The 16845-nt window shown below is 36.8% G+C and overlaps 3 protein-coding genes across 3 annotated transcripts; all 3 read left to right on the top strand.

Moving 5' to 3' along the window:
• The first annotated feature begins 1150 nt into the window (after nucleotides 1-1150).
• LOC306902496 (SLAM family member 9-like) lies at nucleotides 1151-3071 on the top strand. Its single transcript, XM_079471106.1, has 4 exons — nucleotides 1151-1327; nucleotides 1458-1775; nucleotides 1868-2158; nucleotides 2257-3071. Exons 1-4 carry the CDS (start codon nucleotides 1174-1176, stop codon nucleotides 2412-2414), a joined length of 921 nt encoding a protein of 306 aa, XP_079327232.1. The 5' UTR covers nucleotides 1151-1173; the 3' UTR covers nucleotides 2415-3071.
• A 765-nt stretch (nucleotides 3072-3836) lies between these two features.
• Nucleotides 3837-10090, top strand: LOC306902474 (uncharacterized protein). Its single transcript, XM_079471071.1, has 7 exons — nucleotides 3837-4185; nucleotides 4304-4597; nucleotides 6034-6366; nucleotides 6469-6789; nucleotides 7605-7727; nucleotides 7964-8245; nucleotides 8864-10090. The coding sequence occupies exons 1-7, from the start codon at nucleotides 4122-4124 to the stop codon at nucleotides 8935-8937; spliced, it is 1491 nt and encodes a 496-aa protein (XP_079327197.1). The 5' UTR covers nucleotides 3837-4121; the 3' UTR covers nucleotides 8938-10090.
• A 245-nt stretch (nucleotides 10091-10335) lies between these two features.
• On the top strand, nucleotides 10336-16524 carry LOC306902507 (uncharacterized protein). Its single transcript, XM_079471120.1, has 6 exons — nucleotides 10336-10516; nucleotides 12573-12875; nucleotides 13519-13845; nucleotides 14208-14285; nucleotides 14406-14497; nucleotides 14859-16524. Exons 1-5 carry the CDS (start codon nucleotides 10474-10476, stop codon nucleotides 14486-14488), a joined length of 834 nt encoding a protein of 277 aa, XP_079327246.1. The 5' UTR covers nucleotides 10336-10473; the 3' UTR covers nucleotides 14489-14497; nucleotides 14859-16524.
• Nucleotides 16525-16845: the final 321 nt, after the last annotated feature.

Raw genomic sequence — 16845 nt, 5'->3', positions numbered from 1 at the left:
AACATTAAATGTGTACGAGGTCTTTTGTTTGCTGAAGATGGTTACGTGACAAAGTCCAGAGTGTTGAGTCGTGATGTTTGTGATGGTGAGAGATCCAGTCTGATCGTCCACCTGCAGTCTGTCTCTGAACATCCCATCATGAACATCATCATATACTGACACACTATTGGCTTCTCTGTTGATTCTAACAATGTGAGTCTTTTGAGGTCCAAAACTCCACTGTATCAGATTAGCTTTCTGTATGTATTTTGTAATTTCTGGGTAATTTCCAGTATTGTTATACACTGTTTTTAACCACATATATATCACATATATATTCAAGGTTGTGTTCAATAGTTTTACATTAACAATGTATATATATATATATATATATATATATATATATATATATATATATATATATATATATTAATAGTACACATGTATGCTTTCGCAGTATCAAGAAGTGTTCATACAAACTAGAACAACTATGTAGTAGTGATATAATCTGGGTGATCTGAAACCACATTTAACCAGAGATGAATGAGATTATGAGGTTGATTTTATGTCAGAACCATATTACCACAAGATTATACGATGATTTAATGCTACGATCAGTATACTTAGTCAACTATTGTGTACATACAGGAGGCCTGAGGCGTTAAGGCGTTAATTTCAGCTGTATCACTTAACACATACAGTATACAGACAGACACAGAGGCAAATTAAAGACATTTAAGCATGTACTTGAATTTTATACTACTTACAGATACTTACACACACACACAAACCCACTCATGTGTTTTAGCCCAAACCTCCATTTGCTAGCTAGCAAAAATATGAACACACGGGTTAAATCAAATCATGATCAAAAGATTGTAAATAACAGCAGGATCAATGATCAATTCAGTTTTCCATATAAAAATGAGCTAACAGTGTTGACATCTTATGCAACAATAAATCATGATTTTTACCTACATAAGACTTTTTACGAATAAAGATATTGCTGTTATGGCCTGAAACATCTTGTGAAGTAACAAGTAAAAAACAATCGCCATCTCAATGACTTCGGACACCAAATGCACCTACAATTATTATAGAATCCACCATAAAATGTGTTGTGTGAATTCAGTTTGGTTCTCTTCAGGACGATCAAATGATATGTTTTAAGGGGGTGTGCGTGAAAGTAATGCCATGGTTAAATCTAGCGGAAGCCAGAAACATCATGTCAGCGCAACCACAGCACTCTCAGATGGTCTTTTCAAACTAAAGCGACACTTTTTCAGACTCTTCAAGACGATGTTTCTCTTGCTTGTTTTTTTCTCTTTGTGCTTTTGCTGTCTGGTGGGTAAGTGATCAACATGTATTTATAGTTTAAAGTAGCACTTAAATAGTAATACGTAAACACGTGCTTCTTTTCCCAGATGCTTTTTGAATCAAGTTTTCTTTAATCTGTTCCTGTGTGTTTGGTGATACAGATGAAGTGAAGTCAGTGTCAGTCATGGAGGGAGATTCAGTCACACTATATACTGATGTTACTGACATACAGAAAGCTCATCTGATACTTTGGAGTTTTGGACCTCAAAAGACTCACATTGCTAAAATCAACAGAGAAGCCAATAGTGTCTTAGTATATGATGATGTTCATGATGGGATGTTCAGAGACAGACTGCAGGTGGATGATCAGACTGGATCTCTCACCATCACAAACATCACAACTCAACACTCTGGACTTTATCACATCACCATCAGCAGCAAACAGAAGGCTTCGTATAGATTCAGTGTTACTGTCTATGGTGAGTAAAGAGCTATTGTTTGCCCTCTGTATTATAAAACTGAATTATGAAAGCTTTATGAATATGTCTGTTTGTTCTCAAATGTTTTTCAGCTCGTCTTCCTGTTCCTGACATCACCAGTTATTGTCCACAAAACTCATCTTCAGTGTCAAGATGTGTGTTGTTGTGTTCAGTGATGAATGTGTCACGTGATGTGAGTCTCTCCTGGTACAAAGGAAAGAGTTTATTGTCCAGCATCAGTGTGTCTGATCTCAACATCAGACTCTCTCTTCCTCTGGAGGTGGAATATCAGGACAACAACACGTACAGATGTGTGGTCAACAATCCCATCACAAACCTCACACAACATCTGGACATCAATCATGTCTGTCAGCCGTGTTCAGGTGAGTCACATGTGAACTTGTTTCAGCAAATTTGTTTTCTGGAATGAAAGGATGAAGGTCTTGAAACATCTGATCCTGAATGTTTTTGTTTCTATCAGAATGCTTGTGCTGTTGTTATGTTTCTGAAGCTGTGATCAGATTGGTCATCTCAGGTCTGGTGGGTGTGGCAACTGTTGCCGTACTGGCTTATGACATCAGATCTGACAGAAGGGATGAACAGGAGAAAAGATCAAAGACACTGTCAGACTATCACTGAGAAATTGTACAATTGCTTCTCTTGTTTCTTGAGATTTTAAGTATTTATTTATCCACATTTTTTAAAAATGGTTGCAGGCTTGATGTCAAAATATGAATTGGGTCGAATATAACATTTGTCCTTATTATGCATGTAACCATGATCCAAAATCTGACAGACCTCAAATAACTTGACTAAGAAATGCTGATCGATGATGTGATAAAACGATAATTGATAAAAGATAAAAGTTTTGCCATCTAATGACGTAATTATGTACTGACGGTTTCTTTTAACACTGTAGTTTAAAAAAAACAATCAGAAAAATGTGTCCGGATTTTATTCTGTGGAGCTAGACTGCTCCAGACCAGGATCTATTTAATCTCATCCCTTATAACAGTTATTCCACTGCCCGCTATACATGTTATCACATATAACTAGACCCACTGTCATTATATAAACGCTTGTGATCATTCATTTAAATCATTTTGGATCAATTATGATTTTTAGATGATGTTGCTATCATTAGATAATTTACAGTTTCCCATAGACTATAAGGCTATATATAAAATGATAGAATATAAGGGCCACAGAGGAAAAAAAGCCTCGTAAATGTATGACTTTTTCCTTCTTCCTCGGTGTGGCCCTAATACTCTGCCGTATAAAATACACATGCCATATAAATATAAAAACACAAAGTGTATCATTACGGTCCTTTATTGAATAAGGAAAAAACAAAGCAGTTAAACCATCAGTTCCTTTGAAACTGAAGTCACACAGTGACTCTGCAAGATGAAAAGCGCAGAATCAAAGCACATTATACAACAAAGGGATAAATAGGTCTGTATATAACACACCCCGCATGTCTGCACACTGAAATAAATGCATTAACAAATCCATATCAACGGAACAGACAAATGAATGGATGCAGTAGCCTCCCTGCAAGCTTGTATTACACACAGTATACAGCGCAAACATCATAAGAGGCCAAATCAATAAAAAAAACAAATTCCTCTGCCACCGCAGGACATATTTAACAAAAATTGAAAGCACACACAAACTAAACTTTACTAAAATAATTCAACACATATCGGCATCAGGGCCCAGTCCATGGCTGGTGGCACACTGGGGCCCTCTACTTAAAGGCGCAATATGAATTAAAGTGATTATTATTATTAGGTCATCTATTTATTCAATTCAATTTGATGAGAATCTATTCGAGTGAGCCGTGAGCGCACCGATCCAGGATTGGTGTCACCTGGCTTGATGAATCCGCGTCTGCTCATCCTGACATGGGCTTTGTGCAACCACCTGAATGCGCTTATTTTGGCTTCATTCAGCTCAGTCATTTATCCTGAGTCTCTTAAATCTACTTTTGTGCAACGGGCCCCAGATCTCAAAACACCGATGTGTGTAGTTTTGATATTTGTCAGCAGGTGTCGCTGTGAAGTCCGTCCGTGTAGAGACCGAAAACAAACTCCGCCATTTTGACCGTCTGTTTACTCTTCCTGAAAGCGATCGCAATGGTTTTTACCGTCAGTGGATACACAACGAACATTAGCATTGAAACGTAATCGCTAAATCGGTGTATCTATCTGTATAGTTTGAGTTTTTGTTAAGTATGTTTGTCGTCGTTATGGTTTCAGTCAGTGGGCGCGTGTCATACAATCACAAACTCTTGAATAACTTTACTGATCATCTTTTAAGAACAACAACAACAACAACAGCAACATGAAGACAGTCTCTTTACTCTTTATCATCTCTTTATTCTTTATCATCTCTTTATTCATCAACGGTAGGTTTATTTAGCAACATTTCTCAACACTTTCGCTTTCACTTTAACAGAAGTGCGCATGCGCATTACTGTAGTCTTAATGGTGAATAATGGAAATGTTTTTGATGTTTGACTGAAGGTGCTGTGACAGATGAAATAGTGTCAGTGATGGAGGGAGATTCTTTCACGTTACACAATAATATACAGACAGAGGATTTGATTGAGTGGAGATATGGAGCTCAACTCGTTCTCATAGCAAAACTTAACAGAGAGGCCAATAGTATTTTAGTATCAAATGGCAGATTTACTGACAGACTGGAGCTGAATAATCAGACTGGAGATCTCACCATCATAGATGTCAGATCGGACCACGGTGGAGATTATCAACTGGAGATCACTGGAAAGACGGTTACATCAAAGACATTCAGTGTCAGTGAGTATCTCAATGTTTACTTGATATTAATACAAATAAGAATCAGCCTGACGTTAAACAATCAGCAGTGTAAATAAGAATTGTGTGTGAAATCAGATTTTATATTGCACATTTGCATGTGTTTTAATATAATAACCACAAAAATAATTTTTCTACATATCCATTCTTTTCTCCGAATCTGCAAATCTAATGGCTCTTCAGCTTAGTTGCAGCAGGTCATTCAGGTATTTTGCTTTACTTTCGTAAATCGTAACTGCTGTGTATCATTAGTATATACACATTGAGGAAAAAGGTGTTTGATCCCCTGCTGATTTTGTATGTTTGCCCACTGACAATGAAATAATCAGTCTATAATTCTAATGGTAGGTTTAATTTAACAGCGAGAGACAGAATATCAAGGAAATAAATCCAGGACAATGTATTTAAAAAAAGTGAAGTGTCTCTTATACAGGTAAAAAACTGAGATTAGAGGCAGTTTCTTAAAGCAGAAGCAATCAATCAATCAGGTTCTGGACTCTCCACCATGGCCAAGACCAAAGAGCTGCCCAAGGATGGAAGAAACACAAAACAACTGTCTAAACACATGGCCAAGGCAACAAAGGAGTGGCTCAGGATGAGCACATTAAGGTCCTGGAGAGGCCTAGCCAGTCTCCAGACCGTAATCCCAGAGAAAATCTGTGGAGGGATCTAACTTTGTTTTAGGACCTATTGTATTATTGCTCTTTGTGTGACATATGGCTTATTGCTCCCCGATCTCTTTTTAAGTCGCTTTGGATAAAAGCGTCTGCTAAATGACTAAATGTAAATGTAAATGAAAGTTCGACCTGCCAAACATCAGCCTAAAAACCTGAATGACTTGGAGAGGATCTACCAAGAGGAGTGGGACAAAATCCCTCCTGAGATGTGTGCAAACTACAGGAAACATCAAACCTCTGTAATTGCCAACAAGGGATTTGCCACCAAGTACTAAGTCATGTTTTGCAAAGCGGTGAAATACTTATTTAACTTAATAAAATGCAAATTAGTACGTAAAACATTTCAAATGCATTTTTCTGGATTTTTTGGTTGCTTTTCTATTTCTCGCTGTTGAATTAAACCTACCACTAGAATGACAGACTGATCATTTCTTTGTCAGTGGGCAAACATACAAAATCAGCAGGGGATCAAATGCTTTTTTCTTCAGTGTATAACGCATGCTCTTTGAATGTTTGGCTTTTATACATTTTAGACTGTTTAGGCCGTCTAGATCACCTGATTTTAATACTGCATGTAAAAACTGTCTGTTCTTCAGTCTCTCCTGGTGTCACTTTCATCAGTTTTTATTGAGTTTATCAACACATTCGCTTCTACGCATGTTGTTGTATCGTTACGCATCAAATCTTTGTCGTAAGTCGTAAAGTGGCTTTAATAAATTAGTTTATTGAATGTTTCTGCAGGTGTGTTTGGTGATGCAGGTGAAGTGAAGTCCGTGCCAGTGATGGAGGGAGATTCTGTTACTCTACTCGCTGAAGTTCCAGATATCAAGAAATTTGATGTGATGCGATGGAGGTTTCAACGTGGAAGCTCTTTTCTAGCTGAACTCAACAGAAACACTTCTGTCTTCCCTAAATATGATGTTTCTGATGGAAGATTCACAGACAGACTGGAGCTGCATCTGACCGGATCTCTGACCATCACACACATTAGAATCAAACACTCTGGACTTTATGAAGTCGATATCATCAGCAGAACACACACCATACACCGGTCATACACAGTAACTGTCAGTGGTGAGTACATCAAGTCCTTCAATATAATATACATCATATACACATGATCATTGTGAATAACTCCAATTTCTTTTGACTTTTCTTGTGTGTTTGGTGATGCAGGTAAAGTGAAGTCCGTGTCAGTGATGGAGGGAGATTCTCTCACACTACACACTAATCTTACTCGCATACAGACAGATGATAAGCTTGAGTGGAGGTTTGGAACTTCAGACACTAGTATAGCTGAAAGCAACAAAGATGGCAACGGGACGTCAGTATATGATGATGTTCTGGAAGGGAGATTCAGAGACAGACTGCAGCTGGATGATCAGACTGGATCTCTCAGCATCACTAAAATCAAAACTGATCTTTCTGGACTTTATGAACTAAAGATTATCAACCGAAGACGATCCATTCAAAGAAGATTCATTGTGACTGTCGGTGGTGAGTAACTCATGTGTTTGCAAAGTCTAAATCAGCACTAGTACATATGAAGGAATAATTCAATTCTATTTAGTGGAAAAAGTGGTCAGCTGTGGGCTAATGGTTAGAGTGTTGGGCTTGTGATCAGAAGGTTGCTGGTTCTAATCTCAGTGCCAGCAGGTCATGACTGAAGGGCCCTTGAGCAAGGCACCTTACCCCTGATTGCTCTGCAGTAATATGTCACTGTATAAAACTACTTGTAAGTCGCTTTGGATAAAAGCGTCTGCCAAATGAATAAATGTAAAAATGTAAATGTAAAAATTAAACAAATGTCATTACAAGAAATGAGGAATGTGCAGAGAATTTGTGAAACTTAATGAGCAATAATTGTGAATATAATTTATGCAGTTTTCTCTTAAATACTTTAGAAATATTCACATGACGTTTGGTCAAATGAAAATAAATTCTAGAGCAGCTTTCTCTAGTGACTTTATCCAGTGACAGGTTCTTTTAATTTTAACTTAAGTCATAGTATGATAAATTATACATTTTGTTATGTATAAGTTTTTCCTTGAAAAAAAGGCTTAACCTTACATAAAACCCTTGTACTCAAATATGTAGCTAGACTTGTGTCTGTATTTATCAATATCTTTTACAGTGGTAATTCATCTGCACAATAACGTTAACGTGGGCCATTTAAAATGCAGATAACAGTAGTTTTATTGTTGACATATCTCTGGAATCACAGGAGTAGTTCAGCTGTTGTATTAAATTGTATTAAATGACATGTACTGTACATATCAATTGCAAGATGATTGAAATGTCTTTTGTTACAGCATTGGGTCTGTCTTCGGGTGCTGTAGCAGGAATATGTGTCACTGTCTTGCTGCTCATTGCTGCTGCCGCCGCTGCTGTTTTGTACTTTCGTCTATGTTTCCCTAAAGCAAGAACAATAGAGGGTAAGAATCTTTATTCTTATACAGTAGAGGTTAAATGTAAGGTGCAAAAATGTGTGGGTTTTAATTCAGATATTTAAACGGCGTTATAAAGAGACATCTAAGAAACACAAATATTACAGACAGACCGGATCTTGTGTTGTTTGCATGTGTGTGAAGGGTTCAGGTTTTCAGAAGACACTCATTACTTTGTTTTTGCTCTTTGTTGTTATATTTGTTCTGTGATGGACTGATATCAGTGATGGAAGGAGATCCGGTCACTCTGCTCACTGATTTTACTGTGAAACATGATGATGATGTGATTAAGTGGTCGTTTGGACTTCAGAGGACTCTCATAGCTGAAATCCCGAGCACAACATGTAATGTTTTTGATGAGAGATTCTCTGACAGACTGACACAAAGTCCTGTGTCAGGATCTATGACCATCAGAGACACCAGAACTACAGACTCTGGAGTTTATCAACTAAAAATCATCAGCAGTAAAGAAACCTCGTACAAGAGATTCAGACTGACTGTCACGGGTGAGTACCTCATTCATTTCTTAAAGCATTTCACTTGTCCAAAAAGAGTAATAGCATTACATATCTATAAGAAAGATACTTGCAAGTATTTTGAGAGACAATCTGAGACCTTATGTTTATGTAGAGATGTTGATAATTGATCATCAAATCATAATAAAATAAATATATATATTTGACAGATGTGGAGCAAACGATGGGTTTGAGTTTGTGTATTGCAGGAACACTTAAAACTATTTTAGTGAATGAGGAAGAATCTGTTTCTTTTAAGACTGATACTGAGATACAAAAACAATATGTAACACAAATCTTACAATAAAACAACATCTGCATGATATGAACCACCAGACATTGCAACAGTGGCTCATCCAATGGCTTTAGTTTTGAACTGGGACTTTCTGTGACTATTCAAACAGATGGGTTACATTCGGCCAATTTGTTGCCCAAAAATCAATGACACACTTTACTTTTAATACCAAATAGCCTTTAGTTTATGAAACATTAACTAAAGATTTATTACTTGATGATGTCAATTGCAGATATTATTAGAAAAGGCATACTTAATTTAAAGATGATTTATTGGTTTGTATTCTCTGATCGACTTTTTATTTTATTGGACAGCCTTGTTTCCAACAGATACCAACAGAACGACTGAGTTGGTACCTTTAAGGAATGAAGACGTTCAGCAGCAGTGATGTGGTTCCTCTTACAGCTTTTACACAATGGATGCATATTTTAACAGGTCATGTGAACAACAAGTATTAAATGTGACCCTGGCCAACAAAACCTTAATGGTCAATTTTTCGAAAATGAGATTAAACACGATCTGAAAGATGATATTTGGCCGAGATACAACTGTTTAAAAATCTGGGATCTGAGCGTGCAAAAAAATCGAACAATCTATAATAAAAAAACAGGTTTGTTTTAATTCTTTACATAGATACCAAACTTGAGTGGGAACTTCCCAAAGAGCTGGCAGCAGCGAGCAAAGTTTGTAGACGTGTTTCGCGATTTTGATGCATCCAGTCACAAAAATAAAGTCTTGGTATATTTACGGTAGGAAATTTACAAAATATCCTCCTGGAACATGATCTTTACTTAATATCCAACAGATTTTGGGCATAAAAGAAAAAGAAATCATTTTGACCCATACAATGAACTATTACTACAAATGTTCTTGTGCTACTTAAGACTGGTTTTGTGTTCCAGGGTCACAAATGTTACATAAGTGCATTGATAAAAAAAGTGATTTAAGAGTTAAAAGGCTTTGATCTTGAAAAAATCACACATTTGCGATTTGTATTGTATCTGCGGTACATAAACATCTACAAAAAAACACTGCCAGTGTGAAAGCACAATAGGTCCATACTACTCACACAAATACATTATTTGAAAAAATGTATTATATGATAAATAGATTCGGATATATTTATACATTTTCTTTATGCAAAGTGACTTGAAATAACACTAAATGCAGTTTGCAAAGACATGTTTACAGGCATGACTACAGTTTAAGCTAGAGAAAGATGTTACTAAAGGGATTTTTTAATGAATTTATAGAAAGGGTCTGGTATGAAAAATAATATGTGTAGAACATCTCTTAAATTCGTAAATGGGAATTGATAAGCATGATATGCTTACCCAAAAGTCCTACTGTGTAGAGCTGATGGACGATCAGACTTACCAACCTTATATTGCAAGTGACAGTATGTGGTGCAGGCAAACAGTGCAAACTATATATTCTGATACAAAAAAAGACAATATACATTTTGCTATATGCACATTATACACGCATTGAACAATGTATATAAACTTTAAATAATAAAATAAACAGATACGTAAACTATTTAAAGGTTTTGTTATTCATTTTAATAGGCTTAACCTCTGCTTGTTTTACAAAAATATATATCAAGATGTCCCAGTGTGGGCAAACTCTTTTGCTCTACCGTTAAAAAAGTATTCTATTAAAATTAGCCGAATTGGGACGCAAATTTGTTTGAAAGGCTCTGCGAGCGGCCATCTTGCCGACAACATCTCGTTTTGACATCTCGCGTGGTTCTATTTGATGAATGAAAGGGGTTACGCCCATGACGAGTTACGCCCCTCACCAGTTATACGCCCCTTTCTTGCACACCGCAGACAGACATTTTTGGTTTATGGACGTGTTGGATGAGACACTTGACTAACCTCTGATCATATTTTTTCACTCAAACAACAACAACAACAACAACATGAAGACAATCGCTTCACTCTTTATCATTTTAGTTATCAACGGTGAGTTCATTTATCAACATTATTATAGGTATAACACTTCGTAAGGTTGTTAGCATTGGCATACGCTTTAACTAACTTAACATTTAATGTGATATTTGATGTAGATTCCAGCAGAAATTGACTAGTCAAGAAAAATCAATCTCTGTTGAATCTTTGTACCGTAGCAAGCTTTTCAAAAGGGAGGGGGATGGATGCGATTTATTTATTATCAATAAAAACTATGGATACAATGACAGAGGGGTACAAAATATATAACATACAAGATATAAAAACCTTCCCATTTAAATGAGTGATACTTTAAAAAAAAACACACACTCGGAACACACAAAAATAAGTCAAAACTCTGAGGTGAAAATACACAACAGGACTTGCTAAAGAATCACAAATACTTTAATAATCCTTCCGGATCTTTTTACCCTTGATCAGGACATATTGAGGATACAAAATCAGTCGAGTTTGCTTCTGTTGCAATTTGTTCAATGTTGACGCCCAATTTGGCTTAAAATGACTGCGGTTAAATTACATAGCATTAGTCTAAAAAACGAAATATAAAAACGAAAACACTCAAAAGGTCAACAAAACAATAACAGAACATCTTCCCAAACACATATCAAGCTTATTTAAAAACCTCGAAAGCATAAACACTCATTCAAAGTACCTGGAAAAGGGAGATGGATCATAATAACCATAAGTTCCTCCGCACGAGCTAACCGACACAAGAGAGGCGGGACTTAAGGCAGAACAGCCAATCATCAGTCGGTCACACATCATCAAGCCGGTGACATGTTTGTGCAAAACTGTTAAAACACCCACATCTGTATTTAAAACACCCACAACTGTATTTAAAACACCCACATCTGTATTTAAAACACCCACAACTGTATTTAAAACACCCACATCTGTATTTAAAACACCCACAACTGTATTTAAAACACCCACATCTGTATTTAAAACACCCACATCTGTATTTAAAACACCCACATCTGTATTTAAAACACCCACATCTGTATTTAAAACACCCACAACTGTATTTAAAACACCCACATCTGTATTTAAAACACCCACAACTGTATTTAAAACACCCACATCTGTATTTAAAACACCCACATCTGTATTTAAAACACCCACAACTGTATTTAAAACACCCACAACTGTATTTAAAACACCCACATCTGTATTTAAAACACCCACAACTGTATTTAAAACACCCACAACTGTATTTAAAACACCCACATCTGTATTTAAAACACCCACAACTGTATTTAAAACACCCACATCTGTATTTAAAACACCCACAACTTTATTTAAAACACCCACATCTGTATTTAAAACACCCACAACTGTATTTAAAACACCCACATCTGTATTTAAAACACCCACAACTGTATTTAAAACACCCACAACTGTATTTAAAACACCCACAACTGTATTTAAAACACCCACATTTGTATTTAAAACACCCACATCTGTATTTAAAACACCCACATCTGTATTTAAAACACCCACATCTGTATTTAAAACACCCACATTTGTATTTAAAACACCCACATCTGTATTTAAAACACCCACAACTGTATTTAAAACACCCACATCTGTATTTAAAACACCCACAACTGTATTTAAAACACCCACATCTGTATTTAAAACACCCACATCTGTATTTAAAACACCCACATCTGTATTTAAAACACCCACAACTGTATTTAAAACACCCACATCTGTATTTAAAACACCCACATCTGTATTTAAAACACCCACATCTGTATTTAAAACACCCACATCTGTATTTAAAACACCCACAACTGTATTTAAAACACCCACATCTGTATTTAAAACACCCACAACTGTATTTAAAATACCCACAACTGTATTTATTCACTGTATATCCTGCACTTGCTAATGTCACTTCTGGTTAGACCTAAACTACATTTCGTTTCACTGTACTTATGTGTAATGACAATAAAGTTGAATCTAATCTAAAACATCCCCCACGGGTGCGACGCGTCTGCCGACATACTTGTATCAATACATTTAATCTCTCGCTTTTCTTCTGTAGGTGCTGTGACAGAGTCAGTGAACGTGAATATAGGATTCTCTATCACGTTTCACACTAATACTGTAATTCATAGTGATGATGTGATCGAGTGGAGTTATGGATATAGCAGTGAACTCATAGCTAAACTGGACAGAGGTTCAATCTCATTGTTTAACGGCTCTTATGGGAGATTTATTGACAGACTGAAGATAAACAATCAGACTGGAGATCTCACCATCATAGACATCAGAGATCGACGCGTCGGAGCTTATTATCTACAGATCACTGGAGAGAAAAACACAAGTCAGATATTCAGTGTGGGTGGTGAGTATCTTGTGTTAACACATGTTAGCTATTAGCACTGTTGTAGGAGAAACATCAGGACGGATGGGAGTGTTTTTTTGACATCTTCTGAATGTGCTTTGAGTGTTTGGATGATAAAGTATTTCAGATCTTGTTCTTGTGTTTTCAGCGTCATGTGTTAAAGTCAGTTAGGTTTATGCACTGTAAAACTTTGCTGTAGTTTTGCAGCAGGTTTGCCGGTAACTTACTGTAGATTGAATTACTTTGCTATTAGTGCCGTTGTCAATTTGTTGATTTTTTGAGATTCAAAATGAGCAAGAAGAGATCGGTCTCATTACTGGCATTAGCTCAGCAACACTGTTAAAAGATTATGTTTTTCCAAAGCATTTTTATCTTACTTTCTAGTAAAACGATTTAAAACTTCTTAAATTGCGATACATTTACTTAACAAAATAAACACCCGAGATATTGAGTCATGTTATATGATAGAAAACATGAGATAAAGGTAAGTTTGTTTAAAACTAGTTTATAAATGAAATATACAGTAAGTTACTGGCAAAACTACAGCAACGTTTTACAGTGTGGACTCGCACATGACATCTCGTAAAAACTTCATGTGTTTTTTGAAAGTGAGTTTCAGTAACTTTCACTGTTTGTTCTGCAGGTCGGGTTGGTTTTACAGATCATGTGACGCCATTGACAGTGATGGAGGGAGATTCTGTGAGGCTGAATGCTGGTGTGCCTGATTCTCAAAACTACGATGTGATCCGCTGGAGGTTTGAAAACTCTCCTCTAGCTGAAATCAACAGAAAGACTGAAATCATCTCAACACATGATGAGAGATTCAGAGACAGACTGGAGCTGGATCGGTGGTCTGCAGATCTCACCATCACAAACATCACAACTGATCTTTCTGGACTTTATGAAGTAAAGGTCGACAGCAATAGCGGAAAGCACACCGTACACCAGACATACACCGTTACTGTCAGTGGTGAGAACATCAAGTCCTTCGATATCATAAACATCATATACACAATGTCGCTTGGTGAATAATCCCTGTAAATAACCGCAGTTAATAATAGATTTGATCAGTTTTTAGGGGAAATAAATTTGATAATTTAAGAAGATTAATTATACAACACACTTTTAAATCAAAACTCAAAGAAATGCAAATTAAAACCCTTTAAATACTGAAATGTTTTGAGACGCTTTCTGATTCATGTTCACAATTAATCTTGATCATGAAACAGACCGTTACAGGACAGGCACATTTTTGATCAAAACACCACATAAATTAATAAATGACTTGTAATCTCAGTGTTTCACAACTTTTCTCTCTGTTTTGTGATGCAGATGAAGTGAAGTCAGTGTCAGTGATGGAGGGACATTTACCACAATCCATTGAGAAGAGATTCACTGTGACTGTCACCGGTGAGTATTTGACAAGAGCTTTATAAACATTTCTACACCATTTTATCCACTAATTTAAACGGTTAAACATACATGTTTGTTAAGATTGAGTTACACTGATGCGTCTCTCTATTATTACAGCTCGAGATCGATCTTCAGGTGTGTCTTTAGGTGGATCATGTGTTGGTGTTCTGCTGGTTCTTGTGTCGTCACAGATTCTCTAAATCAAGAAGGTAAGAATCGTCTGAAACCGCATGTGACGGTTTTGTTTGGGTTTTTATCCAGATATTAAAACAGAACGGATGAAACACAAATATTAAAGACACAACTGATCTCGTGTGTGGAGGGTTCAGGGTTTTCACTCAGAAGATTCATAATGTTAAAACAGCAAAACGAGATGAATCACGTCCGAACCTGTTCCACCTTTACTGTGAACGTCTATGAAACCAAAAAACTGTAAGAATCGTTTGAGGAAAGTACAATGATGCCATTTTATAAGTGTGCATAACCCTTAAAGCACCTTTAGTTTAGTTTAACTTTACTCAATATTTCACAAGGTTAATACATTTTCTCTCTCATCTGTGTTTCTTACAGAGGAAAAGATTCAGTTGCACAAGTGCCACCAGTGATGTGTCTCCTCCTGCTTCACTCTCTTTACTACAGTATTTTTACAGTGTTCTTGTAAACGGCCTGATGAATACGTTCAGAAATACAGTAGCTGTAATTGTTACTTCATTTCAGTATTTCACCTTCCTTCATCTTCTGAAATATGCTGAAGATGATAGATATGCTAGCGCTTATAGATCTTCATGTAAATATTTCCTGGACCTGAATATTTCTAAGGCTCGGGCATGTCGAAGTCTGCCGCTGTTGTCATGTGTTTTTACACGTTTTATAATAGCGTATGGAGCGGGAGAGACGGCCCAGCATATGGAGTTGACGAAATGTTCTTAAGATAACCATTTCTTCTTGTTTAACGCTCAGCGCCCGGGGCCTTTCTCAAAACAGGGCCCCATTCCCCCCCACTGCTATCAGCTTACAGACAAAGCTTGTATTCAGATTCAGTCCTTCTTTAGGATAATCGGAGTGGCTTGCCCACTTTAATAAATGATCAAGTGATTATTGGAGATTTCTAAGGATTGTCATGATCGTACACATTTCAAAAACTATTATAAACTTATTTTATATGCATGAATGTGTGTTTTACTTCAGTGGGTTATTAAAATGGATTTCTATCATACAGGCCAATGAGTTCTGTCTTTAACTCTGGCAGCCACGTGTTTGCTATACAGTATGTTCCAGATAATATCACAGTTTCCTTAAGACAGGGTTTATACATTTTTTGGAAGACCCATTGTGGCCCCAATTTAGCATTTTTTCATGACGCTTTCACTGACACTCACATGTACACCCACACATGCATGCATGCATAACCCACACACCCGTATGAGGCGCAGACGACATGCATGCTGGACGCACGCACGCTCGAACGACACACACACGCACACATCCTTATTTTGATTGAGAAACAAACATGACACATGAGAATTACTTGCAGTGTTCCAGCACTGTCTCCAACTTCTTCAGTTCGGCTGCGGTTGGCATGTTGATGTCGCTTGCATGTAGGGCCAGTGCGTCTCTCAATGGTTCTTGATTTCTTTATCATTTCCAGGGTGCTGTTGCATCTGGTTGACACCTCTTGTGCGAGTGACTCTTTCTTTTGATGATGTGCAACCTGCCGCTGCGTTTGCAGGGCTATGCTTGAAATGGTCCACTACCTTCCTGCGTTTTGCCAAGGCACTTTCAAAAGGGCTGTTCTGGAGAGAAACGGTGATAGCTTGGTGGATGAAAGGCATATGCTCGAACCGAAGCTGCCTCGCCGCAGCAATCCTGTCAAACACAAAATGGGATATTTTGAAGAATTTAGAAAATCAAACAGTTCTGGGGACCTTTAACTACCTTTTAATTTTCCCTAGCATGATAGTTAAAAATGTCCCAGAAATGACAAATTGCTGATATTCTTCCAAATACATTTATACAGGTTTGGAACCACTTAAGGGTCCGTAAATCATGACAGAATTTCCTTTTTTGGGTCAACTATCACTTTAAGGTAAGGAAGATGAATAAATGTTAATGTCAATGAAATCAATAAATCCAGATTTAAGGATAAAACAATTTAGAAGAATGAACTCGCCGGAAACTGTAAGATTGAACGGCCTGTGCACGTTCTCATTTGTTGTCATGAATAAATACGATCCTGTATGTTCACGTGTGACGTCAGTGATTGTCAGAGATCCGGTCCGTTTGTCCATCTGTAGTTTGTTTATAATAAAAACGCTCCCTCCTCCACCGATATGTCACCAGCTGTATGAAGCAGAATCAGCATCCTTAATTGAAATGTGAAAATGATGTTCAGATTCGTATATCTTTGTGCTGATTAACTAAAAAAGTTGCTATAATGAAATGAATGAAATATTTGACTCACTGTGGACAATGAGGAGGAAACTCTTACTCAATGTCACTACAATAACTTAGTTTGTGTGTGTTTCACACTGTTTTTGTCAGTGATAAATATGATTTA

This window comes from Barbatula barbatula (genome assembly GCF_947034865.1).
Source record: "Barbatula barbatula genome assembly, chromosome: 13".
NCBI lineage: Eukaryota > Metazoa > Chordata > Actinopteri > Cypriniformes > Nemacheilidae > Barbatula > Barbatula barbatula.
Note: the sequence above shows the minus strand (reverse complement) of the source record. Positions and strands in the feature narration are given on the sequence as shown.

What these genes read in the sequence shown, in the direction of transcription:
- LOC306902507 (XM_079471120.1), top strand. Translation starts at nt 10,474, where the DNA reads ATGAAGACAATCGCTTCACTCTTTATCATTTTAGTTATCAACG. An exon ending in TATCATTTTAGTTATCAACG is followed by an intron (nt 10,517 to 12,572) that starts GTGAGTTCATTT and finishes TTTCTTCTGTAG; the next exon opens with GTGCTGTGACAGAGTCAGTG. An exon ending in ATTCACTGTGACTGTCACCG is followed by an intron (nt 14,286 to 14,405) that starts GTGAGTATTTGA and finishes CTATTATTACAG; the next exon opens with CTCGAGATCGATCTTCAGGT.
- LOC306902496 (XM_079471106.1), top strand. Translation starts at nt 1,174, where the DNA reads ATGGTTAAATCTAGCGGAAGCCAGAAACATCATGTCAGCGCAACCACA. An exon ending in ATTCAGTGTTACTGTCTATG is followed by an intron (nt 1,776 to 1,867) that starts GTGAGTAAAGAG and finishes AATGTTTTTCAG; the next exon opens with CTCGTCTTCCTGTTCCTGAC. An exon ending in TGTCTGTCAGCCGTGTTCAG is followed by an intron (nt 2,159 to 2,256) that starts GTGAGTCACATG and finishes TGTTTCTATCAG; the next exon opens with AATGCTTGTGCTGTTGTTAT.
- LOC306902474 (XM_079471071.1), top strand. Translation starts at nt 4,122, where the DNA reads ATGAAGACAGTCTCTTTACTCTTTATCATCTCTTTATTCTTTATCATC. An exon ending in ATACACAGTAACTGTCAGTG is followed by an intron (nt 6,367 to 6,468) that starts GTGAGTACATCA and finishes TTGGTGATGCAG; the next exon opens with GTAAAGTGAAGTCCGTGTCA. An exon ending in ATTCAGACTGACTGTCACGG is followed by an intron (nt 8,246 to 8,863) that starts GTGAGTACCTCA and finishes TTTATTGGACAG; the next exon opens with CCTTGTTTCCAACAGATACC.